Consider the following 25,982-nt stretch of genomic DNA (forward strand, 5'->3'; position numbering starts at 1 on the left):
TTAAAATAATTATTTTTTTAAGTCTTAAAGAAAAAAAAGAAATAAGCATCTCCAAAGAACCGTAGTTCTGTGTTTGAAATTCTTCACCACTCTTTTTTTCGAGCTTCCCCAGTGGCTCAGATGGTAAAGAATCCACCTGCAATGCAGGAGACCTGGGTTCGATGCCTGGGTCAGGAAGATTCCTTGGAGAAGGAAATGGCAACCCACTCAAGTATTCTTGCCTTGGAAATCCCATGGACAGAGAAGCCTGGTGAGCTACAGTCCATGGGGTCACAAAGAGTCAGACACAGTTGAGCGACTAACACTTTCACTTTTTAAAGAATATTTATTTATTTGGCTGCGCTGAGTCTTAGTTGCAGCATGGTTGGGATCTAGTTCCTCCACCAGGGATGCTGTCTGTATGGGGAGCATGGAGCCTTAGCCACTGGACCACCAGGGAAGTGCCTTTATCTCTCTTCTTTTAACATGACTGTATGGAAGATATATGCAGATGAGCTCCTGTTTAGAAAAGGTTAGTCAGTTGGCTGAAACTGAGAATGCACTCTTCCCGAGCTCCAGCGTTGTAAACAATGGCTTCCATCCCGGGGTGGCTCACGAAAGCCTCCTCCCCAGAGCTGGGACCCTGCACTTCTCTACCTCTTTACACAGAATGCTCTAAACCTCGGGGCTTCAAGACCAGTCATTCACACACCACCAGGGCTTAATGCCAGTGATCCAACGCTTTCGAATTTCGAATCCTGGGTCTGTAGGATAAAAAAGGTCATTTATATGAATGGATGTCAAGAGTTTGTTGTTTATGATGTCTGAGGATCATGGCATTAAAAATAATCAGTAAAGTTTCAGACATATGAAATTAGCAACAGTAATAAGACACCTATACTACTAGAACAATGAATGAGGGACAGATTAAAAATCAAATACTCTGCAGAAGACATAAACCCTTAGGTGTGTGTGCTCAGTCGTGTCTGACACTTGGCAACCCCATGGACTGTAGCCCACCAGGCTCCACTCTCGGTGAGATTTCCCAAGCAAGAACACTGGAGGGGGTTGCCACGCCCTCCTCTAGCCATGGGAGCAGCAGCGAGCTTCTCTCCCACAAATACTAGTGAAAATGTGTAACCTGGATTGGACTTGAACCCACAATCTTTAACTGAGAGCACATACCCAATATCTCAAGACTTAATGAAGCTCAGGGTCTTGATGTCTCATCACAGAAAGAACTCAGTGAGAGACAAAGTCAAAGGTAAGAAGCAGATTTATTTAGAGAGAAACACACTCCACAGACAGTGTGAGCCAGCTCGGAAGCTGAGAGCAGCCCCAGGGTGTGGGGTTCTCAGTTTTCATAGGGGTAGTTATCTCATAGGCTTGTAAGTGGGACAAGTATTCTAACTGTTCTTGGGAAAGGATGGGGATTTCTGGGAACTGGGCCACCGCCCATTTTATGAACTGGCTTTGGAACTTTCCTGGTGGCTCAGATGGTAAAGAATCGGCCTGCAACGTTGGAGACCTGGGTTTGATCCCTGGGTAGGGAAGATCCCTTGGGGAAGGGAATGGCAATCTACTCCAGTATTCTTGCCTGGAGAATCCCCATGGACAGAGGAGCCTGGTGGGGTACAGGTCATGGGGCTGCAAGGAGTAGGACACAACTGAGTGACTAACACTAACACTAACTGACCCACCTGGAAGTGTCATGGCATCTGTGGGTGTGTCGTTTAGCTTGCGGATGTGTTACAATGAGCTAAACTGAGGCTCAGGGTCTAGTGGAAGTCGACTTGTCTGCCATATTGGACATATTTGGTTCTAATCAATTTGTGTCATGTCCTTGGGCTGTGTCACCCTTTAAAAGGTTATGCCCTGTCCGTTTCACTAGCAGTTTTACCAGTTTTTTCCACTAGGGGTAGCTTTCTATCACGAGTGACCTGAGAGGTTATCACCCTTTGATCATTCACAGGGCAGGGACTGGATTTCTCCTTTCTGATTAACAGCTGCACAGAGTGGTGTCTCCTAACCAAGTCACATTCCAGAATATCTTTATTTCTCTAACCCTAAAACCACAGGTCACTGCTACCCAGTGTACGTTATCAGCCAAATCTTTTGGAAGTTGCTTCTCTTTCTTCACCATTCTGTGAATACACTGTATGATAATGAAGGTGAGGCTTTACCCTGCTCCTCTAATGCTCAGCACTCCACCACATACTTCCAAATCTTGTCTGAGGCTTCTCAGGCTGGGGGAAAATGGTTTCTTTTCAACAAACAAGCTTCCAAGATCCCATGATGCACAAAACACTTCTATTTGAAAACAAAAGAGGAGAGGAAAGCCAAATAAAGTGGGCTCAGACTGGAAATCCTTGAAGCTGGGGGATTCTTTGAAATCATTCACAGATGCTGGATGTACCCTTGACAGGTCACTTCATCCCATTTAGCACTTTTTATCTTTGAGTTCCAAACCTCTTAAGCAAATGGAGAAAGTAGGAAAGTTAACATTTCTGATGATACAGTTTATCAGACTGACAACCAAACTGAAGATCCCCTGTGGTGCAAGTAAGACATGGTTCCAAAAAGAAATAATGCAAAAGAAAGGAAAAAGGGGATCATAGAGATCACACCTTCACATTTAATTTCAGAGAAGAAGCCCTGAAGTTGATGTCTGTTTAGATCAGTTGTGCCCCAGTTGGAACACGGGTACCCAGACCTGCAGTGCAGTAGCATGAGCTTTGCTTTAAATAGCTGCCAGTAGCCATGTGGCGGCTGGCAGCAGGCTAGGGTTGCGAGGAGACCGATCTAGTTCAAAGTCAAGTCACATAACAAGGGGGCAAGTAAGGCTGATGTGCAGGAGAGCCATTTTTCATTATCATTCTGTTTTCCTTTATGTATATATATGTATATGTATATAAAAGGGCACTAATTCAATTTGTATATATGTGTGTGTGTGTGTGTATTTTTTTTTTTTTTTTTTTTCTCCTTTGGTTAGCCAACCAGATATGGAAATCTACCCCAGGAACTTCTGAGATAACTTCTCTTCTTTGGCAGTCCTATTTTCTCTGTTGCTGTTGTTTAGTCACTAAGCTGTGTCCGAATCTTTTGCAACCCCATAGATAGTAGCCCACCAGGCTCTTCTGTCCATGGAATTCTCCAGGTAAGAGTACTGGAGTGGGTTGCCACTTTCTACCCCAGGGGACCTTCCTGATCCAGGGATCAAACCTGTATCTCTTGTGTCTCCTGCATTGGCAGGCTGATTCTTAACCAGCTGAGCCACTGGGGAAGCCCCGCCATGAGCAATGGCCTCTAAAGATAAGGCAAGAAAGACACTTCTGCAAGGCAGCCTCTGCTTTCTCATCCTGGGCTTTCTAGTTTGCACTCAGGGCGGCATAAGCCACTCCAGTGGCTTCAGACTCCTACAGCCTCACACAGATTTTAGGTCACCACGTCATCGAGCGTGCCCTGGGACCCTTGACCTCTGAACCAGCCCATTTAAAACCTGCAGCAGAGGGGCTGGTCAGGGGAGGATTTCAAAGTAGCTCACTTCGTGCTTCTTCATTCATGCAACAGATCCAACATGCAACCCTAATCACTCACAGAAATCTTTCTGTTTTCATTCAGATATGTCCAAAATATTTTCCTTCCATTATTAGGGAGAAGCCAAGAGGTGTCATAGAAAGAGCACGCAGTTCAAACACCTAGAGAACCATCTCCAATCCTTCCTCACAGAGTGGCCTTGGGTGACTTCCACACCTTCTCAATTTCAGTCCCTCAGCTCCGCAAGGGAGTGACACCACCAAACGGCGTAGGAATGGGTAGTGGCACCCAGGAAGTGCTCAAGAATCGGAGTCAGCCTGTTGTTAATCTTGTCTGGACTTTCATCTGGTGGAAGTCTAGAAAGTATTCTTTATTAATATGATTTGCAACTGTCCACAATTATTTAACTCAATAACCTAGGGTATGTGCTCAGTCGCCCAGCTGTATCCAACTCTCTGCAACTCCATGGGCTGTAGCCCACCAGGCTCCTCTGTCCACGGGATTTCCCCTGCAAGAATACTGGAGTGAGTTGTCATTTCCTCCTCCAGGGGATCTTCCTGACCCACGGATCAAACCTACCTCTTGCATCTCCTACATTGGCAGGCAGATTCTTTACCGCTGAGCCACCTGGGAAGCCCATAACCTAGGGTGGACATTCCTTGTTATTTCTCCATTTTAAAATATAGCTACATGAAGAACAGCAAAGTGACTCAGAAACAGCAGGATCTCCATAATCAGAGACTCTAACACAGACCAGGTGGGCCCATGTCTGAGATGCGTGGGCTTGGCTGCTATTGAGAGTGTAGATAATCTCTGAAATATCTAATGACATGAAATTGTTCAAGCAGTCATATTAAGTAAAAATCTGAGTTTACAAAGCACTTTTCTGTATGACCCTCTAAGTTATCTAATGTCCCCAGGTGGCCTAGTGGTAAAGAACCCACTTGCAAATGGAGGAGGCAGAAGAGAGGTGGGTGGGTTTGATCCCTGGGTGGGGAATATGCCCTGGAGGAGGGCATGGCAACTCAATCCAGTATTCTTGCCTGGAGAATCCCTTGGACAGAGGAGCCTGGTAGGCTACAGTCCATGGGGTCACAAAGAGTTGGACATGACTGAGTGACTGAGAACTTTAAGTTACCTACTAGAACTATTTATGTACTGCTTGACTCTAGTGGTGGAATTATGGATGAAATTTCTTTCTTTCTACTCATTTATACTTTCTGAATGGTTTAATGAATATGTATAACTTTTGCAAAGAAAAACAATTTGGAGAAGTAAACAAATTTTAATGTCTTTTTTTTTTCTGTCTTATTGTGTCTGTGAATAGGAAATAACAGACCTTAGAAATCATATTTTTCTGGAGGTTGGGTAGGTGGTAAAATGGTAGGCTTTAGGGTTCACCATTTTATGACTAAGACAACAACATTATGAAGTAACTGCATTAATTAGAAATGTCATGCTATCATGTGGACAGGTAAAAGTATTAGAACTCATAAACTGTACTGATAATGCTATCGATCAATCAATCAAAAACTAACTATCTATAAGCATATGATGTGGCCCCTACCCCCAGCAGCCTTGAGATGGTCTGCCAATTGTGCTAGAGGTCAGGTCAAGTGGAGAGAAAGTAGTAAAAAAAAGAAAAAAATCCACAAAAACAAACTTATAGACATAACACAAACACACACACCCAAGTTGATAATCAATAATTACCAAGCATTGACACCTCTTCCATCATATAAATATAATCTTATAAGTGGATTTAATCTTCAAATTCAGTAAATACATTTCATAGATTAGTCATAAAAGCAGTCAGTGTCCACTAAGAGTACACTTAACAGTATTAGCTAACAGCATACCTTCAACCCCAAATTAAACATCTTCATTCAGCATCTTTGTAGGGTCTTTCCAGCAGTTTCCTATGTTCCCTGTCGCAGAACTGAACTAAACTGCTTGGGCAAGGAGGAGAAGGAGAGAACACAGTCTCCACCAGAGTCCAAGGTCACACCTCACTTTCCTCTTACCTCACTCTTTCTACAAGTGTCACCAAAAAGCTATCTTATTTACTGAACTGAAATTTCAAGACACAAAGTCAATCCTCTTAAAAAAGATTTTTAAAACTTTGAAAGATTTGGAAATAAATTAATACACTAAATAGAGAAATAAAACAAAGCATACTATCCCAAATCAGATGTAAGACTGTTACAAGAATATATCTCAGTTATTTTTAAGTGTATTTTACTTGCTGACATAGTAAATACAACTCACCTTTCCTCCATGGATTGTTGCTGAAATAGATCAGGCAATATGCTTGAATTAATGTGATCAATGCATTACAACTATTACTTCCAAAGTGTGGATCTGTGTAAAAGTGTCACGTACATCAGATATTCAGCCAGTTACCTTAAGATAAATAAATATATAGTAGTCACACAAATATTAGAAAGTAAGACTAACCATCTGAAAACTACGAATATTCAAACCTTTACTAAAAAAAAATAAACAACAAAACAGCTTGCACATGAAATTCGAATGACGTATAATACACTAGAAAAAGGCTCCATTCCAAAGTTCTACCAAAAGGAATTGTTTTTACAGATGCCATGAGTTAATCAAATACATCTAGCATCATCTGGAAAATTTAATAGCATGCCACAACTTAATATCACAGTCAACACGCATAACAGAACCCATAATTATTTTTGTAATAATCAGGCCAAAAGCAAAGAAATAAATGGAGCAATATAAAAAATGAAACAGAAGAACACAAAGGAAAGTACCAGGAAAACGTTTATGGCAAAATTGAAACCGCCTGAGAAATCAGTTAAGGCCCTGAAGTCTTTTCTTTCTTTTTCTTTTTTAACAGGAAAGTCCGGTCGGTAGGCAACCCCTAAAACGCCCCGTGATCTGCACACACCTCAGACCTTCATCTTTTTCCCCAGAGCACCCTCCCAGTAAACCAGGTTTACAGGAAAAGCCAAAGTGTGCACAGAAGAGACAATCTCAGGACTGGGGATGAGGCACCTGGGACCAGCGCCTCTGCCCCACCAGGCTCGGCTTCTAAGGGGCCACCTTTCGTCCGCCTCCGGCTCAAGCCCTTGGTGTCCGCAGCCGCTGCAGAGAGAAACGCTGTGTCTGGAACACGTCAGTCTGCACACCACGCAGGGCGGCCTTCACTAGGCGAGTCCTCTGTCAGGGGGCTTCCAGAATGCAGATTGGACCTAGGCTTCTCAGATGGATGTGATTTGCATCAAAACTAGTGCCAAACAAACATCTTTGATATGCAAAATGTCTACCCTAGTGAATATAATCATTCCTACATGCCCCCCGCCCCCGCCCCCGCCCCACGAAGTTTTCCTCCAAGAGGTTAAAGCAAATAGCAGATCTGTAAACGCTAATGTACTTGCTGTAAAGCTGAAGACAGGGAGGGTCAACAGTGAAGGGCATCAAATGATGAGAAGAGCTACAACCCATAAGATCTTGGGGAAAGTTAATATTTCATAGTCTTTAATAAAGCAAGACTATTATCACCCTCATCTGGAAGCATTTTGGACATTTATAGTGAGTGCATATTAAAAACACATGTCATCAGTAAATCTTCACATGCTGGACAGATTAGCAATATAATTTTTAGCTGGAAATTTTAAAATATCAAATAGAATTATGTACAAAGCACAGGCGCTTGGTTTTTACATACTTTCAACCATATTCCATATACAATTAAGTCACTTTCAGTTCACAAAAATCCAATCTGCATTATCTGTGATTTGGTATAGAGATTTGCTTCTTTTAAATATAGCTTAAGATTTATATAAGCATGCACAATTAAGTGAATAACTTAACATAACCAAACTTAATTTTGCTTAAGAAAGCAGAATTAAATACAGGTTGGTTTTGCAGGGGCCCATTCTAACAGATGAGTTTGTGTGGCTCCTGCTAAGGGAGCAACTTTGATCTATTTTTAAGTGGTGAATAATCTGCTCACAGGAGCTGGTACCTGTGTATGTGGATATTTACGTACAGAGAGAAGTAGAGTTAATTCTCTGACAACATTTGTTTGTTGTTCATAATTACCCTCCCAAGAATTTTGCTTAAGAGCAGCAGAAGTGAATGTGAAGGAGGCTTAAATCAAATCATGATTTGCCCCTGGTGATGGTATTTTGCACTTTCAGGCCTTTGTTACCTGCAAACTCCAACAAGTATAGTTAAAGAGATGAGGCCCATGTTACCTGCAAACTAGGTTCCTGAGGGCACTCAGACAGGACAGAAGCACGTGGAGAGATTCTAGGACCCTCTTATGAGAGAAAATCACAATGGCTAATTCAAATAGCAAGTAACTCACTCACTCTATGCCAGGATCATGGAGACAAAATGAAAAAAAGAAAAAAAGCTCTGTTTTAAAATCATTCAAGGAGACACTGAAGGCAGCAGTCTGACTAGTGATGTATCTGAATGTGCCGTCCAACAAGCAGAAACAGTAATCCAGCCAGCAGGGAGAAAAAAATCCCCGCCGGGGCCAGGAAAAAGGACCAGCCGTACAGCACAGAGGGGTTGAAGTCCAAGCAGTATCTCATTTTCACGTGTCTGTAGCTTTCCATGTCAGCCACCGCCTGGACCCAGATGACATACAGCATCATCACCAGGGAAAACAGGACGCCTGAGGGGACAGAACAAGACACCTTTAGCCTTTTGAAGATGTCTGCCCGAGAGTGCTAGCAGACCAGTCACACACCTGATGATAACGCTGTCCGAATCCAATTCTAGCTAAATCGCCTACTTTGTGTCAGACCTGCAATTGCATGCTTCCTAGGTACATCACTTATCTTCAACGTTCAGGGCATTGAGGGCGAGAGCTGCAGAGGAGGAGGACAGTGGCTGGCCTGTACTGACTGAGCACCTGCTGTGTGCCAGGGACTCTATCAGGCACTTGTGAACCTAAGAGTCAAAGATCCCTTGTGCTATTGTGAAAGTCGTGTTCGACTCTGTGGGACCCCGTGGACTGGAGCCCGCCAGGCAAGAATCCCTCTGTCCATGGATTCTCCAGGCAAGAAAACTGGAGTGGGTTGTCATTCCCTTCTCCAGGGAATCTTCAGGGATTGAACCCAGGTCTCCTGAAATGCTGGCAGATTCTTTACCGTCTGAGCCACCAGGGAAGCCCTGCCTAGCAGAATTTACTTTCCAACATTTATCCGTCTTTATTGTATGTCTTGTTTGTGATGAGCATTGTTATATGTTGTTTCTTTCAACATGTACAACATACTCATGAAACAGGTGCTCTGAACCCCCAGTTTCAAGTTTATGCAAACTCAGCTGGTAACTTTCCTAGCTGATTTTTAGTTCAAAGTCTTTCGACTATTGGTATAACAATATAACAGTTATAACTACAGCTAACTGGTGCTGTAGTTAAATGTGACAGTGAAAACAGAAGCCAAGTAAGTACCAGAAAAAAACAGAAATGGGAGCACTGAACTAATATAAAAGAACATACGTGACTCTAACAAACTTTCTGTGGATTCACGATCAAGAGCCTTATTAAATAAAAGAGGAAGAAAGAAAGAGAAGAGGGAGGGAGGGAAACTACTAAACAGAAGGCAACATAATTTACCAACCATTTCAATATAAAACTGCAATCCACCTACTCAAAAATACTGTTGGGATTACAAGGGCAGAGAAGTATCATAGTGTTGGACCCTTGACTTTATCAAATAATATGGCAGTTGAGCTTTATGAATGCGGAAATCTGAGACTACTGCTAAGCACATGCTTTTCCACCTGGCTGTGACCGTGACAGCAGAAGGAGGTGGTACCACTGCACTTAGCTGCAGTCTGGAGAGTCTGCTAAGTTGCTTTACCATTGAATGAGTGACAGGTCCCCATATATGAATTTGTCCCAAAGCAAAATATACTTCCAGTACTCATGTATGGATATTGAGAGCTGGGCCATAAAGAAGGCTGTGTGCTAAGAATTGATGCTTTCAAATCATGGTGCTGGAAAAGACCCTCGAGAGTCCCTTGGACTGCAACGAGATCAAACCAGTTAATCCTAAAGGAAATCAATCCTGAATATTCACTGGAAGGGCTGATGCTGAAGCTGAAGCTCCAATCCTTTGCCCACATGATGTGAAGAGCCGGCTCATTGTAAAAGACCCTCATGCTGGGAAAGATTAAGGGCAAGAGGAGAAGCGGGTGGCAGAGGATGAGATGGTTGGATGGCATCACTGACTCAAAGGACATGAGTTTGAGCAAGCTCTGGGAGACAGTGAAGGACAGGGAATCATGACATGCTGCAGCTCATGGGATCGCAAAGAGTCAGACACAACTTAGCGACTGAACAACAACAAAAATATACCTGAGGTCACTTGTTATTTGTCCAGAAGTTTAATCCAAACTTGTTAAGGATCTACTGTACTCTTTGAATGAATGAACTGAACCACTGGGTATAAAAGCTCCACATTCTAATTGCTAGTCTGTCTGGAAGGTAGGCACCACCCTGGATTAGGAGCAGAGGCCGAAAAACATGGAGAGAAGAGAGCATTTAACGTGGGTTACAAGCTGAGCCATCCATCGCTCTTGTGGAGTTAACCATGTTCCTAAAGCATTTAGGTGTCCTCGCCCTCCTGGGTCATCAATTTCATAAAGAATCTTGAGAAGAAGGGACCACATGTTATGTCAAAGTATGTCATCATCAGAGCCGAAACTTTACCCTGATTATGATACAAGCTACAGAGTTGTGAAGAGTCAACACAATGGCTTCACTAACAAGAACCATCCTTCACTCTGCCTTCTGAATGTGGATGTACACATCGCAGCGCAGAGCAGAGCCGTCTAATCACTGCACGACAACTGGATCACAAAGAAACAGTGAAGCCAGATCCGGCCAGCAAGCTTCTCGCAGAATTATGCCTCAGACTGTGACAACAATATGGTGAGGCCATGTGCCGTTTAGCAACTCTGAGCATCTCAATGCATTTTTTTCAGCAAATACACTGACAGTGTGCTCTGCTAATGTAAAGGTTTGACTTGGTCATCTGCATACCCTTTGCAAACACATTGCAAACATTTTTTATTATTTGTTAATATATATACATATTTTTAATCTTTCTTGCATCATGTGAATCTCTTTTGCTTTCAGGTATTTTTATTTTTAAAAATTTCCTTGGTGAAAAACTAATAGCTTTATACATCTTTTCTTCAAGAATTGTAAAAGTCTTACTGAATTTAGACTATATTTTTTAAAGCATTGTAGGGGCCTCCCAGGTGGCTCAGTGGTAAAGAACCCACCTGCCAGTGCAGGGGACATGGGTTCAATCCTGGTCCAGGCAGTTTCCACACGCTGCGGAGGAACACAGCCTGTGCGCCACAGCTATTGAGCCTGCGCTTTGGAACCTGGGAGCTGCAACTACTGAAGCCCGTGTGCCCTAGAGCCCGTGCTCTGCAACCAGAGAGGACACTAGCAATGAGGAGCTCTCGCACGTTACTAGAGAGTAGCTCCCACTTGCCGCAACTAGAGAAAAAGTCCAGGCAGCAGTGAAGACCCAGCACAGCCAAGAATAATAAATAAACAAATAAATAAAATTATTAAAATGTATTGTAGAACATCATGCAGATGATCCGCAATAAGGAAGAATTAAGTTACATTTAATTATTGCTGTTCTTTGAAGAGCAATTACATCCTGAAAGCAACGAATAATAGTGGTTTCTACCAATACAGTCTTGTTCACTGGTTGGAGACATAGTCCATTTACTTCATAACAGATCAGCTTATGATTATACCCCTGGGGTAAAAGAGTGCTTTCCTACTCTTCATAACCCATTACATCGCCAGTGTCGTGTGTGTGTGTGTGTGTGTGTGTGTGTGTGTGTGTGTGCGCAGACAGACAGACAAACAGAAGGAAAATGAACTAACAAACATGGGGAAACTCAATCAATATTTACACCAAAGGCCAACAGATTAGCTAATATGGCAGCAAAAATTTATGATGTGGGCTGCATGAAGTAAGTAGCCAAAAGAAGAGTCAGGAGACTATGCTTACAGTGGGACTGATCATACACATACATATATTGAGGCAAACTGGAGTCAAGTTCTTCACTCCTGAAAAGGGAGTCACAAATTTGAAAAGGGGGAAAGCTAGAATGAACTCTATGGTGCTTTTTTAGAATTGAATGTGTTGGTGTGAATTTATGGTTTTAGATAGATGGATAAATGAATGAATACAAAGGCAAATGTGTGCACACACCTTTGTGCATGTATGTACCTATATACACTTCCTGGCTGTTCCCTGTGAAAGTCTGGGAGTAACCCCACCCCAGTTCCATGGAACACACCAGGCATCCAGATCTTGGCTTCTAAACATGGGATTCAGGGCATCTCTGAGAAACAGTTGAGTCCAGGCTGGGACAGAAAGTATAAGATGAATCTGGAACATCATGTTATACCAAAAAAGTACAAGTGTGCTCAGAGAATAGTGTGGACATTCAGAAAACACATCTTGGGGCTTCTCCTAGCCAGTCCTAAGAACATTTGACTATTAAACAAATAATGACAGAAGCCCTTTACATCTCATCAAACAAAAGAGGGATCCAAGAGCCCACAGAGATATAAATAAGCAAGTGGATAAATAAGTAGGGAGAAGGGAATGCCTTTCATTCAGAATGCTGACTTACAAATACAGAAGGAAGAGCTGAATCAGAAATCACTGCTAGGCGATCATTTAAGTCAGAATTAATTCAGGCAAGAAACAAAAATGGATACTAAAACTAGTAGATGAAATTTAGATGGGAAATAAATATTTACACCAGCTCAGAGTCTCTTTCCACAAAACACGTATTAGTCATAAAGAAAAAACAGCAACTTTACACTGAAGAAACCTGGCAAATCCCACTTTACTCAAGGGATCAAGGCTGGTAAAACCAGGGACAGGACAGACTGACGTTACTTACCACCGCAAGAGATTCAGTGAGAACACAACGCAGCGGCTGTGATACTGCAGTGGAAAGGGAAGAACCCAAACCCACTACTGAGGAAGCGTCAGACAAACCAACTCAGGAATGTCCCAGAAAACCACAGGCCTGTACTGTTCGGAAGAGCCCAGATCACGAAGGTCAAAGCAGGATTTATTCTGGTTTGAAGGATACTCAACTGAAACATCTAAACACAGAGCATGTTCCAGGACTTGATTCTTTTGCTTTCTTTAACAGACATTGTTTGGAAAATTAGCAAAATGTGAAGGGAGTCTCTGGGTGAAGGGGCTTACCATTTTTCTGTACGTTTGAAAATATATCAAAACAAGAAACAAAATGAATGAACAAAAAAAAATGTGGTGGAAGTGTGTGTGGCTACCTGTGCTGGAAAGTGAATGTGGTGGGGTGGGAGGAGAGGATGTGTGTTCACACCCAGAGAGATGCATCTCCTACCGGTGGGATATTGTGACTGCTGATGAACAGCAATATTATTGATGATTGGATCAATAATGTATGGATGTGAGAGGTGGACCATAAAGAAGACTGAGCGATGAAGAATTGATGCTTTCAAACTGGTGCTGGAGAAGATTCCTGAGAGTCCCTTGGACTGAAAGGAGAGAAAACCAGTCAATCCTAAATGAAATCAACCCAGAATACTCATCAGAAGGACTAATGCAGAAGCTGAAGCTCTGATACTCTGGCCATCTGATGCAAAGAGCCAACACTTGGGAAGGACCCTGATGCTGGAAACGATTGAGGGCAGGAGGAGAAGGGGGCAACAGAGAATGAGAGAGTTGGATGGCATCACCTACTCAATGGACATGAGTTTTAGTAAACTCCGAGAGAGTGAAAAGACAGGGAAGCCTGGTGTGCGGCAGTCCATAGGGTCACAAAGAGTCAGACACAATTTAGTGGTTGAACAGCAACAATTATTGATTTGCTCCACCCACCAAGTGAAGAGTCTCCTGTGGGTCAGCACTAATACTATGGAAAAATCTTAACTACAAAAAGAAATTCATAAAAACATAAGCAATAGCTGTCTTGAGAGACAAGTGAATTATATTTCAAACCCACCTGCCACAGTGATTTTAGCAGGAATAGAAAGTATTGCCAATATTCAGGTAATAATTTTTTTAAATGAAGTTGTATTTAAATTAGGTCATACATTTTGAAAGCACAAATTATCTCCAATTGAATTTTATAATTTCTATTTTTTGAAGTCTAACAAAAATTCATAAAATAGCTTACTGGAGGCATAATCAAAATATGCTCCCAAAGCCCATGAAGCTTTGTGATCATAATAAAACAAATAAATGGACAAATAATTATGGCATATCAACAGCAAGGTGGGTTTCTTATTGGCTGTGTGGTGAGGAGTCCTTCAGGCTTATGACTATGCATAGTTTCTATCACAAATGTCACAAATTCAACCTGGAGAGCATTTTTTGTACAAAGGTCATTTTTCTGGTCTCATGTCTTTATTTAGTCAATGAAATCTATGTATTGGGTATTATCGATGAGAGTTTTCAAATACTTACTACTTTTGTAGATTGGCATGATAATTTCCGACACTAAACATCCTTTATATTCAATACTCTGTTTTCTCTCTCTCTTTTTTTTTTTTTTTTAACTTTTTGGCCATTCCCCTTGGCATGCAGGATCTTAGTTCTCCAACTAGGGATTGAACCCACATCTCCTGCATTGGAAGCAGAGTCTTAACCACTAGACCACCAGGGAAGTCTCAATACTCTGTACTCTCTTATGAAACAATTATCAATGATAGATAGAGAATGACTGTGCAGGCGTATCCACATCTACTCACAAGTAGTGAGGCGTTTGACCTGAGAAGTAGTTTCATCTAAGGCCAAGGAAGGGTCTACTGCGGAAGCTGAGTTTCGGGAAGTACTTGGTGGTTGAAGGGCAGAGGGCTGCAGTCCGTCCACCCTGGTTCAGGTTCACCGTTTAGAAAGTTTAAACTTTCCTAGCTGAGTAACACTGAGCATTTTTCTAACGCCTCTGTGTCTCCGATTCATCACTGGTAAGACAGAGATGATGCAAGTGCCCACCGAAGAGAGCAATAAGGGAAATGAAGAGGAAAGCACTCCAGGAGCAAGACGCCCCAGGCAGGACGAGCACGTAGCCAACACTGAGCTTTGGCATGCGCTCTTGCTGTGGCTAGAAATATCATCCTCTGAAACCTTCTGAAGCATCAGAGCTTCTCACGTGACGGGACTGTTCCAGGACGGGCCAAGAGGCACGAGAAGCAGGTTGCCGTGGATTCTCCTTTCTGAGACTTCACGGGTCTGCCCGTGCCTTGCTGGAATCGTCCGCCAGGTGGCGCCCGTCAGCTCACAGCCCCCGTCTAGGGATCATTTCAGAAAGAGCATCAGGTGAATCCAGACTGGAGCTTATTCGTATTAAGGACGTTTTCTGTTTCCACTGTCCAGTCAAGCAAGCCTCCCTCCCCTCCACAGCAGCCCCTTAGTCATAGGAAGCAGAGATTCTTCCTAGGAAAATCCAGCCTGTGTCGATCTGATCATTCAGATAAATCTATACCTCATGTGCTTCTCTTCTACATAAGAAAGTGTATGTGAAGGGGAAAAAAGGCCTCAGAAAACACACAACATAATCCAATGAAGAAAGCAATATGCCCTGTCCACTACTAGCTATTTTTCCAGCAAGTGACAGTTTGGGGCAAGGGTGTGGAAACAGAATATTCACAAACAAATTAAACCCCTCACAGCACAGAGTAAACAGTAGATGTAAATGATACACGTACTTTGGAAAAGGAAAATGAGGCAGATGGAAACACACTCTGTCTGTCCACCTTGGCAAAATTCACTCCAAACCAGAGATCCTATTTATAGGCCAGAAAGTCTTGTCACCTGACATGTTTAAGACTCCTCAGTGTGGAGGTTAACTGTTCAATGCATTCATTTGTCAGGCCTGTTACTCTAGTTCTCAGCTCAGATACATTTTTTAAAAGGGGGTGGGGAGCATTTATTTATCCACGTTTTAAATTGAAGCTTTTTTCAAAAAAGTTCCACCAAAGCTATTACTGAGCAGGCCTCTCACATCCTCGATTCACCTGGGCAGGAGTTAACCACAGTCCAGATGGTCCCCAGCAAGGATGGTGCAACCAGCCAAGGCTGGGGTGGTGGGGGCGGGGGTGATTCCTCTCTTCCCCTCACGCCCCCCTCCCCTCTATAGTCATCATTTGGCTCAGAGGTTAAACTGACTGTGATGCATCCTTTTTGAATTCCTCCTCCGGGGACTTGTCCCTTTGCTTTACTGTCACATACAGGTAGACCTTGTTTCACTGCCCTTCACTTTATTGTGCGTCTCAGATATTGCATTTTTTTAGTAAAGTGAAGGTCTGTGGCAACCCTGCACCGAGCAAGTCTGTCAGCGCCATTTTTCCACACACTATTTGCTCACTTTGCATTTCTGTGTCACATCATGGCCATCCTCACACTATTTCAACCGTTTTCACTATTGTTACACCTGTCAGGGTGATCTGGCATTGCTGATCTCTGCTGTTCCTCTTACAAGAAGATTATGACCTGGTCAAGTCTCGGATGATGTTTAGCAATTTGTGGCAGTAAAGTATATTTTAATTAAGGTCAGTACATTTTTTTAGACATAATGGTATTGCACACTAATGGATTATAGCAGAGAAGGGTCTGGAAGCAAACCCTCATCTCTTCGAGGTGCACCTGTGTCTACCACATTGACTCCCATTCAAAACCAAGACAGGGCAAGTCTGATTCTAACAGTCTATGCCACAAATCTCAGCTGAGAAGCAATGTGGAGAAAAAAGAAACTTTCAAAGAAGAATCTGAGAAAGAAAAGTAGTATGACTTTAAAGCACTTTTGTAAATAATAACTATTCTAAGCTCTTCCCTATTTAATACCCGCCAAGGTTGACTTACTCTGGTACTTGATATTTATGGGGGAAAAAAAAAGTCAGATTGAGGATATTAAAATTCCACATGAGAACAGTATCAGAATCCAACACGATGATTTTCCTAGACAAATCCCCAAATGTGACAACTGAAGATGCAAGGCAAGTGTACAAAAACAGGTACTCTTAGAAACATAAGAGTCATCTGTACACCTGAGACTCTGGACTGAGCACAAGGAAAAGCTGAGCAGCCATTCTGCATTTCCGGAAAATCCAAGACACTAATTCTCCTTCAACACTAATTCTCCTCCGCCTGACATACCAGCAATGGCTAGTTATTATTCATCACTATTTTCCTCCACCGCCCACCTCCAACAGACCAGAGCCCTGAATAAAATGCTCAACTCCTGTACTTTGGTGTATATTTGGTTCCATACTGAGAAGTTATGCTTTTGATTTTCTCTGAAAGTCCACTTCTTGCCTGCTAAGAAGACAGAAGCTTTAGCAAAGCCACCTGGCAAGCCCTTGCAGGCCCTCCAGGCCAGTTTCCCTCACGGGGAGGTCCCCTCAGTTCCCCTGGGGTCAGCGGCTATTTATAGTCTGAGCCTCTCACTGCAGGACTGGAGAGGGCAGGGGCGCTCAGAGAGGTGTGTGCGCCTGTAAGTGGAGGACGCTGCCTCCAGGCCATCAGCAGTTCTTCCTGATCCCTCCTGCTCTTGATCTGTTTCCTCCACACTCTTCTCTGCTCTGACCATTTGGCTTTATCTGGAGGAAGATGTGAGGAGCCGGGCATGACCCCCGAGCCTCCTGTGAGCCATATGTTTGGTCTCAGCCGAAGGAGAGTGAATATCCGATATATGTCCCTGGGATTCTAAGAACTACTTTTTCTGGCATTAGGGTAAAAAACGTTTCCTGCAGTATGCATCCATCGCATCTGTGTTTTCTCTAGAAATGAGCGTGGTTTGCCATGAACTACTACAAATTCCACTGATCTTTTAAATGAATTAAGAAAACACACCATAAATCCGATGTGCTTCTGAGTCAGTTTTACCGTCTTGAAGAAGATGTCATGTTCCCTTCACATCCACTTACCCCCCTAACCCATGTTTTTAGGGGCTCCCATTCCGACCCTCTTAGAAAGCACTGTCCTCCAGACTAGAAGGACATGCTCGGGGTGTCTCACCCCACTCACGTCCCTGGTGGGCCACGGCAGTGTGTGAAACAGCTGTGTGGACAAGGAAAGGGTGTGCCCTGCGGTCACTGAATGGGGCAGGAGTCAGGCCACAGCTTGGCCTCCATCACCTTCCAAAGGACTCACTGCACCGCCAAGGCGTTCCTTTGGCTAGCATACCCTGGGGCTGGAGTGCGGGCTTCGATGTTCCTCTGACCACAAGACGAGTGAGCAGTCTCACCAACGTGAGATGCTAACAAGGCATTTAGCCAAGATTCAGAAGTTTCCCAGCCCTCTCGACCCAGCTGAGACTCTGTGGAGCTCTACACCCAGCAGAAAAAAAATATAATCCCAGGTTGCATTCAAGAAAAGTTGATTTCAATTATGGAGAAGAAATCTCTCTACCCTGTTGCTCAGTCGCTGAGTCGTGTCCGACTCTTTGTGAGCCCCTGGACTGCAACACAACAGGCTTCCCTGTCCTTCACCATCTCCCAGAGTTTGCTCAAACTCGTGTCCATTGAGTTGATGATGCCGTCCAACCATTTCATCCTCTGCTGCCCTCTTCTCCTCCTGCCCTCAGTCTTTCCCAGCATCGGGGTCTTATCTAAATGAGGCGGCTCTTCACATCGGGTGGCCAAGGTATTGGAGCTTCAGCATCAGTTCTTCTAATGAATATTCAGGGTTGATTTCCTTTAGAATTGACTGGTTTGATCTCGTTGCTTTCTAAGGGACTCTCAAGAGTCTTCTCCAGCACCACAATTAAAAACAATCAATTCTTTGGCGGTCAGCCTTCTTTATACCCTGATAAGCTGATAAAATACCATTTTTAGCTGTGATGGATTATCACACAATATCAGTGTCCCAGAACATGCCAAACCCCGTCCTCATTATTTCCGGTACACTCAGGGATCTTACTCATACACAGCAATTCCTGCATTGACGTCGCTTTGCTGGGCGTTAGGAACATTCAGCCACACAATGATTTTCTCCACATAATTCAAATGTTTTTTAATGCCACGCCTTCTGACATCTTTCCTATCACATCAGTTATCACAGGTTGCGGAGAAGCCATGAGTCAGCCCTCCATAGCTGAGCCCCACGGAGTTCACATTGGAAGAAAGCTCTGCCACTCTTCCGGCCTTGGAGCGGTGTGGCACAGACTCACTTAAACATACTCGGGGACTGTCACGTCCTGACGATCACGTCGCACTTGGTCCGGAACTGAACTTCCGTGGGGAACACACGGCCCGGCTGGAGGAGGCATCTGGCCCAGAGCGGGAAGTGGCGACACAGGGCCTTCAGACTCTGCTAGAGCCGCTGACAGAGCGTGAGGAAGACCGCGGACCCCACGCCAGCTCACACTGACAGCTGTGACGTCAGCACGCCACGGCCATGCGTGCGTGGGATGCGCCCGAGCGGCCTGCGTGCTGACGCCAGAGCCCTGTGTGCACACACCAGCAAGGCCAGTCGGAATGTGGTTCCGCCCTCTCAAGGCCGTCGGTCCAAATAAAGAGAGAGTGTCTTGTTTGTGGTGTGCATAAAGTAGCTACGGCAACTGCGGGCCCGGGTGACACCTGTTCCCGACTGCCAGGCCCAGCACGGACAGTTGGCATGGGGAGAGAGCGAGGTCTGGAGTGACCAGCACACCCTGAAAATGAGAGGATTTGGAATACTTGCCCCCTGGAATGGGAACTCTTCGTTTTGAAAACGTGACCTCTAACCACGGAAAGCTCGATAAATTCGATCCAGTTTAACTCAGTAAATGACTACATGCACGGTTCCATGTTAAATACAGTACAGAAAAGTCCTGGCTGCCCCCAAAACCTAGTGATCAGAGCATATTTTCCCGAATGTCCCTATAGGATAGTCTAAGTTTCCATTTCCAATCGGAGAGTATTAATCGCCTATTAAGAAATCTGGGGGTGGAAACAGTAGACAACTGAAAGATTTGTAAAATTTGTCTCTCAATAACACTCAGGCTTATGGATGATTTATTAAAGCCCCATAATTGCTTTAAAAGATGTGTCTCATGGTGGAAATTGCTACTAGACAGTAAGTTTCAGGTATTCCTGAGGCCATCACTTTTACTGTTCAAATTGATAAAAAAAAAAAAATAGTAATTTAAAAACTCTCATCCAATGGAATACCTCCTTGTGTTCTTAGGAAATAAACAGCCATACACAAACAGTAAATAATTGGTCTGTGAAGGAAATTAAAAGTCGGATTTGAAGTTTTCTTATAACTGTCTGCTTGAGTGGCTTTCAGGACCGTACCCCTGGAACACATTGACTCCTCCCTCTCGCATGAAGTCCTGAGCCAAGAGGACCTCAGCCCCATACCCAATGCAGCCAGAGACCCATTGAAGAGGGAAAACCCACTGAATGGGTTTGAATCAGATGCTTCACCTTTCTTCAGAGTCCTCAGCCGAACTAATTCTTTAGATACACAATTTTCTCAAATTATAAAAAGGAAAAAAAAAATGACCAACAATTTTTTCAAGAACACTGCATACACACAAACACACAATTCTCTAATAAGACAAAACCCAGGTTCACAGTATCTCTGAGTTTAAAACAATCATGTTGCCCATAATGTAAGTACTGGACTACTGCTAGTACATATTCCCTTTATGGAGAAAGGTTTAAAAAGATGGAAAATCAAAGAAGAAGAAAGAAAGGTTTTACTAGAAAGAAAGGTTTTACATTTTAGTAGAGGGAGATTATTTCTGGGAAGATCATGCGAAAATATACACCATAACTAGACCTTTGAATGAAGTGAGACTAGAGTGTGATATGGGTGAGAAAATCTATTTGGTGAAGAAGATGCTCAGTTTTAAGGCACATAAGGGATTCCAGTTCAGTTCAGTCGCTCAGTTGTGTCTGACTGTTTGCAGCCCCATGGACTGCAGCACACCAGGCTTCCCTGTCTATCACCAACTCCCTGAGCCTGCTCAAACTCATGTCCATTGAATCAGTGATGCCATCCAACCATCTCATCCTCTGTTGTCCCCTTCTCTTCCTGCCTTCAGTCTTTCCCAGCGTCAGGGTCTTTTCCAATGAGTCAGTTCTTCGCATCAGGTGGCCAAAGTATTGGAGTTTCAGCTTCAGCATCAGTCTTTCCAATGAATATTCAGGACTGATTTCCTTTAGGATGGACTGGTTGGACTCTCAAGAGTCTTCTCCAGTCAAAAAGCATTAATTCTTCAGTGCTCAGCTTTTTTTATAGTCCAACTCTCACATCCATACATGACTACTGGAAAAACCATAGCTTTGAATAGACAGACCTTTGTCAGCAAAGAAATGTCTCCACTTTTTAATATGCTGTCTAGGTTGGTAATAGTCTTTCTTCCTTTCTTCCAATCTTTTAATTTCATGGCTGCAGTCACCATCTGCAGTGATTTTGGAGCCCAAGAAAATAAAGTCTCTCACTGTTTCCACTGTGTCCCCATCTCTCTCCCATGAAGTGATGAGACCAGATGCCATGATCTTAGTTTTTTGAATGTTGAGTTTTAAGCCAACTTTTTCACTCTCCTCTTTCACTTTTATCAAGAGGCTCTTTAGTTCTTCTTCACTTTCAGCCATAAGGGTAGTGTCATGTGCATATCTGAGGTTATTGATATTTCTCCCAGCAATCTTGATTCCAGCTTGTGCTTCATCCACCCCAGCATTTCACATAACATACTCTGCATATAAATTAAATAAGCAAGGTGACAATATACAGCCTTGACGTACTTCTTTCCCAATTTGCAACCAGTCTGTTGTTCCATGTCTGGTTCTATCTGCTTCTTCTTGACCTGCATACATATTTCTCAGAAGGCAGGTAAGGTGGTCTGGTATTCCCATCTCTTGAAGAATTTTCCACAGTTTGTTGTGATCCACACAGTCAAAGGCTTGGCTTTGGCATAATCAATAAAGCAGAAGTAGATGTTTTTCTGGAGTTTTCTTGCTTTTTCGATGATTCAATGGATGTTGGCAATTTGATCTCTGGTTCTTCTGCCTTTTCTAAATCCAGCTTGAACATCTGGAAGTTCACGGTTCACGCACTGTAGAAGTCTGGCTTAGAGAACTCTGAGCATTACTTTACTAGTATGTGAGATGAGTGCAATTGTGCGGTAGTTTGAAAATTCTTTGGCATTGCCCTTCTTTGAGATTGCAATGAAAACTGACCTTTTCTAGTCCTGTAGCCACTGCTAAGTTTTCCAAATTTGCTGGCATATTGAGTGCAGCACTTTCATAGCATCAGCTTTTAGGATTTGAATAAGGGATTTGGTCTAATGGAATTATGAAGTGTAGATAGATTATCAGTCATGAGATCTAAGTCAAAGAAGCCAAACACAGTGTGATTCCACAGATATGAAATGTCTAGAAGAGGAAACTCACAGGGACAGATAATGGACTGGTGGTTTCCAGAGCTGGAGGGGACAGAAGGGGAGGGGAGGATGAGGTTTCTTTGTAATACAATAAGAAAAAAAAATATTCTGGACTGAGATAGGGCTGATCTTTTTCCAGCTCTGGAAATGTACTCAAAACACTGCATGCCACATTTCAAAATGGTACATTTTGTGGTATGTGAACTATATTTCAAATATTTAAAGTTATTTTTAAATTCATGAGCTCAGATGGGTAAATCTGGGTCCTTGATAAAGACTCCCTGAAGACTCAGTGAAGAGTACAGTTGAAATAAGAAATGAAAAGAAAGACAGAATAGGTTAGATAGGGCCCCTGTCCCCAGGGTGGGCTTTGGTTTCGTTTGCTGTTGTTGTTTTGTGGGGTTTTTAAGCTCTTTGAGCAGAGATCACTCTTCTTATTCCCTCTGCAAAATTAAGGATACTTTTTATACAAAAATAGTCCTTAAAGAAGCCATTTTGTTAACTGACCATTGGTTAAATGATTCTGGGTAGCAACATGAGATATCTTTGCAGCAACTACACAGGCCACTGAGCTGCCCAGCCTGTCCCATCCTTCATGGTCACTACAGTCTCAGGTGAGGCACCTGGACCTTCTCATGTGACCCTGCAACATAGCAAAGGCAGGTCCAGTTGGGTCTTGTTAGTGCTCAGTCGTGTCCAACTCTGACCCCTCGGACTATAGTCCACCAGACTCCTCTGTCCATGGGATTTCCCAGGCAAGAATGCTGGAGTGGGTTGCCATTTCCTCCACCACAGTTGGGTCTTAGGCTGACGTCTGTCTAAATTCCTAGAATTCTTATGTTTACAAAAAGATATTGTGCTTATGTTTTCAGGTTAGTGCTCTGAATTTTAATTCCTGATGAAGAGAAAAAGTCTTAAAATTCACAAAACTCACCTATTCAGTTATTTTTCTATTTGTACTATGATCATTTCAGTGGGACTTAGAAGGACTAGTTGGAAAGCTGACTAAAATAAATGCAGGTTTTACAGAGAAGGTGCTTAGATAACGCATATGAACCACAATTATGAAAATGGAATGATGATGTTATAGAAAAAATTGATTTTCACCTGAGATAAATAAATCATGAGGGTTTGTAATATTGTAACAGGCTATCTTCTTAGGCACACACAAGAGGCTTCACATACATCCAGATGTTAGAGACAGATGTGTCATGACTCCTGTTTTACGGGTGGAAATTTAACAGGACAAGGGAGATTAAAAGGCTCTTACAGCAGAGCTTTCCTGTCTATTGTCTTCATTCACAGAAGGTGGAAACAATGAGCAAATGGAAAACACAAAGTCCCCGGAAAAGTGTATGCCACCTAGGCAGCACTTAGGAAATACTGTGGTGCATATTAACATATTACTAGCTCCTAGAAGTCTCACCTCTGAAACCAGAACTGGAAAACACAAAGACGTATTCCACGGCTAGAAATCACAGCCTTCACACTGGACGTACCTGCGGCGATGTAGGCGCCTCCCCCGGCTTTGTAGAGAAGGTGGCTGGTGAAGGGTGCTGCGCAGATGATCAGAAAGCTTGCAGTCACCACGGCGACCACCCCCAGCAGCATCAGGACCGCCCAGAAGCCACGGTAAACTGCAGGTCCCAGGAGAAAAGGAAAAGAGTAAGGCACACTTAGACTGTGAACACGGCAGGCTGGCGCACTGTAAGTTTCTCTCTTCTCCATGCTTCTAATTTCAGCCCCAGCACGCTGGGCAGCCTCCCAGGCTGTGGTCCTGAGTTATCTTTGAAACGAAGCCTCACCAGATGACTTTGGTTCAATGATGCCGAACTTCTACCAACACAAGCTTGGTATTTATACCACGCACAAGCTTAATATATCCCGGGAGCTCTTTTTCTGACCAGCTTATCCATTTAGAAATGGGAGCACTCACAGTTCTAGAAAGACTCCTCTTGAGCAAGTTCCCAGATGGGTCACACACAGGAGTTTATACCAAATGGACAAAGACATAAAAAGGCATTCACATCCACAAAACTGCCTCTTACTTCCTGCCAAGAAGATGCTCGTACCACAGTGATCCCTGAGAAGCTGCTAACAGTTCCCCCAGTTTCCTAACAAAAAAGTAGGCTTCTATTTAGATTGTGACTCTATTGGAAAATAGTCTTAAGGCAATAAAAGTGACAAGCAAAGCCAAACAAGAAAAGGTTTGTATAGACTGAGATTTAAAATAAGATATTTTAAGACTTACTACTTTCTATGAATACTTGTTCTGAGATTTAAAATGAAAAGTTATAGTGGTCTCTTAGTCAAGGGTCAGTAAGTCTGAATTAATGGATGCAGCTGGTGATAAATAAATAGTGGATTTGGTGACATATAGTAATCGAATAAAAAGGAATTCTAATCATCATTTTTGAGTGGGATCATTACTGATCCACTAAACAAATTCATCATTTCCCAAAGGCTAAAACATAAAAACAAATTCCTACATGTGTAAATGATGAAAAGTGTAGCACAACATACTGGGGAAATTACAATTTTTATGAATATACAGAAATTTCATAAGAAAGTAAAGAATGATTTTTCTCGACAAGCCCACCTGGCCAATATATAGATATAGATATAGATATATACAGATAAATCAACCAGAATCTTTAAGAGGAAGGAGGATGGGAAGATGGAATATTGAGGAGAGGAGCCACTGCAGTTAAACAGGAAAAGGAAGTTTGCATTTTGGTGTGAGTAACTGGGTTTTGAAGGCAAGAACACAAGGGCAGACTTTCAGCTAACAGGCCGATGTGCCTTGTGGGGCACGGCTGCTGGGCTGACTGAGTGAGGAGGCATTCTGTGGTTGTATTCCAGCTCCTCGGGGCACAGGGCAGGAAAGTACTGATCGACTTGACTGTGGGTAGTAAGAGGGAAGGCTTTGAGACACACCTTCGCCTTCCCTGTCCGACCAGAGTTACTAGATAACAGAGGAGCCTCGCTGTTTACACTTTCATGCACCTCATTTACTGCACCATCATGAGGTGGTTCTGTGGCAAACGGGGTGTAAATGTCAATAAGAGGTGGTCCAGGGAAAGTGGAGCATGACAAATTATAAAGCATAGTACCGTAGAGAAACACAGCTTTTGGAATCAGAGTGCCCTGAGTATTCACCACTTATAGTTACTTAAACTTAGGTGCTTGTCACCTCACATCCTGCCCAGTGAGCTCAGGAAGTTAGTGACCCATAGGACACGTTCTGTACACACACAAAAACAATAATTTGTGGACCTAGCTTGACCACGCAGAGACAAGAATACTCGCCTGCTCAACCCGGAGGAGGAACTGATGATGGAAGCATGACATCTATTCGAGAAAAGCAAAGAAGCTCTTCTCCCCCTCCCCACTTCTCCTTTGATTATGAAACTGTAGCCCAGTAAGTTCCAGGGTACCGCATTTCTCACTTGTCTGCTTATAAACCTCACAACTAACCTATTCTAAGAAATCACTTCTTATCTGTCACTTTGCCTCTTGCTGAATTCTTTTCTGCTCTAAGACTGAGAGCTCTGGGTACCGGAGCTCTTTGGAGCCCCTAAAGTGACTCCTAACGATGCCAGGGGACTGCAAGAGAGAGAAGGTGGGTCACACCGGTGGGGTGACACCGGAAGCCTGCTGCTTCCGGCCCTGGTTTACTCTAGCACAGCCACTCGACTTTGGAGTCTCAGTCCCTGCGAAAACGCAGGAGCAACAGACTGGTACTTCATTGAGGGGGTCCTGGCTGCCTGGAGAGTTGTGACCATACAGACAGAGCTTCCAAGTGAACTTCCTTACAGCAGTCACCACAGCCTTTATTTCTGCCTGCGCTTCAGTGTTCCAAAGTGCGCAACTCTCAGCCTGTTTCAGAATTTCTTGGAACTTCCTGTTTCTTAGCTAATTATATTACCTAGTTTGCATATGTGGCACACTTTGATTCCAGAATGGAAATGTTCAGTGGTAATGAAGAATCGTCTCGGAATTGGGTAGTTCCTCCACTGTCTGAAGTAAAACTGAGGCAATCTGAGAATTTTCAACATGAA

At 43.3% G+C, this 25,982-nt stretch overlaps 1 protein-coding gene across 5 annotated transcripts in view; it reads right to left on the reverse strand.

Annotated features, from left to right (window-relative positions):
• Nucleotides 1–5,977: 5,977 nt before the first annotated feature.
• Nucleotides 5,978–25,982, reverse strand: part of TMEM182 (transmembrane protein 182) — a 63,415-nt gene continuing 43,410 nt past the window's right edge. For 4 of the 5 annotated variants that reach the window (XM_065929656.1, XM_065929654.1, XM_065929655.1 and 1 more), the window contains 2 exons: nt 23,421–23,558; nt 5,978–8,173 (listed from right to left, as the gene is read on the reverse strand). In XM_065929656.1, the coding sequence (XP_065785728.1) occupies nt 7,953–8,173; nt 23,421–23,558 (359 nt within the window). In that variant the 3' untranslated portion in view covers nt 5,978–7,952. The remainder of the gene's footprint in view (nt 8,174–23,420; nt 23,559–25,982) is intronic. The other variant, XR_010662377.1, reaches the window with a different exon arrangement.

The sequence above is a fragment of the Muntiacus reevesi genome, chromosome 3 (assembly GCF_963930625.1).
Source record: "Muntiacus reevesi chromosome 3, mMunRee1.1, whole genome shotgun sequence".
Lineage (NCBI taxonomy): Eukaryota > Metazoa > Chordata > Mammalia > Artiodactyla > Cervidae > Muntiacus > Muntiacus reevesi.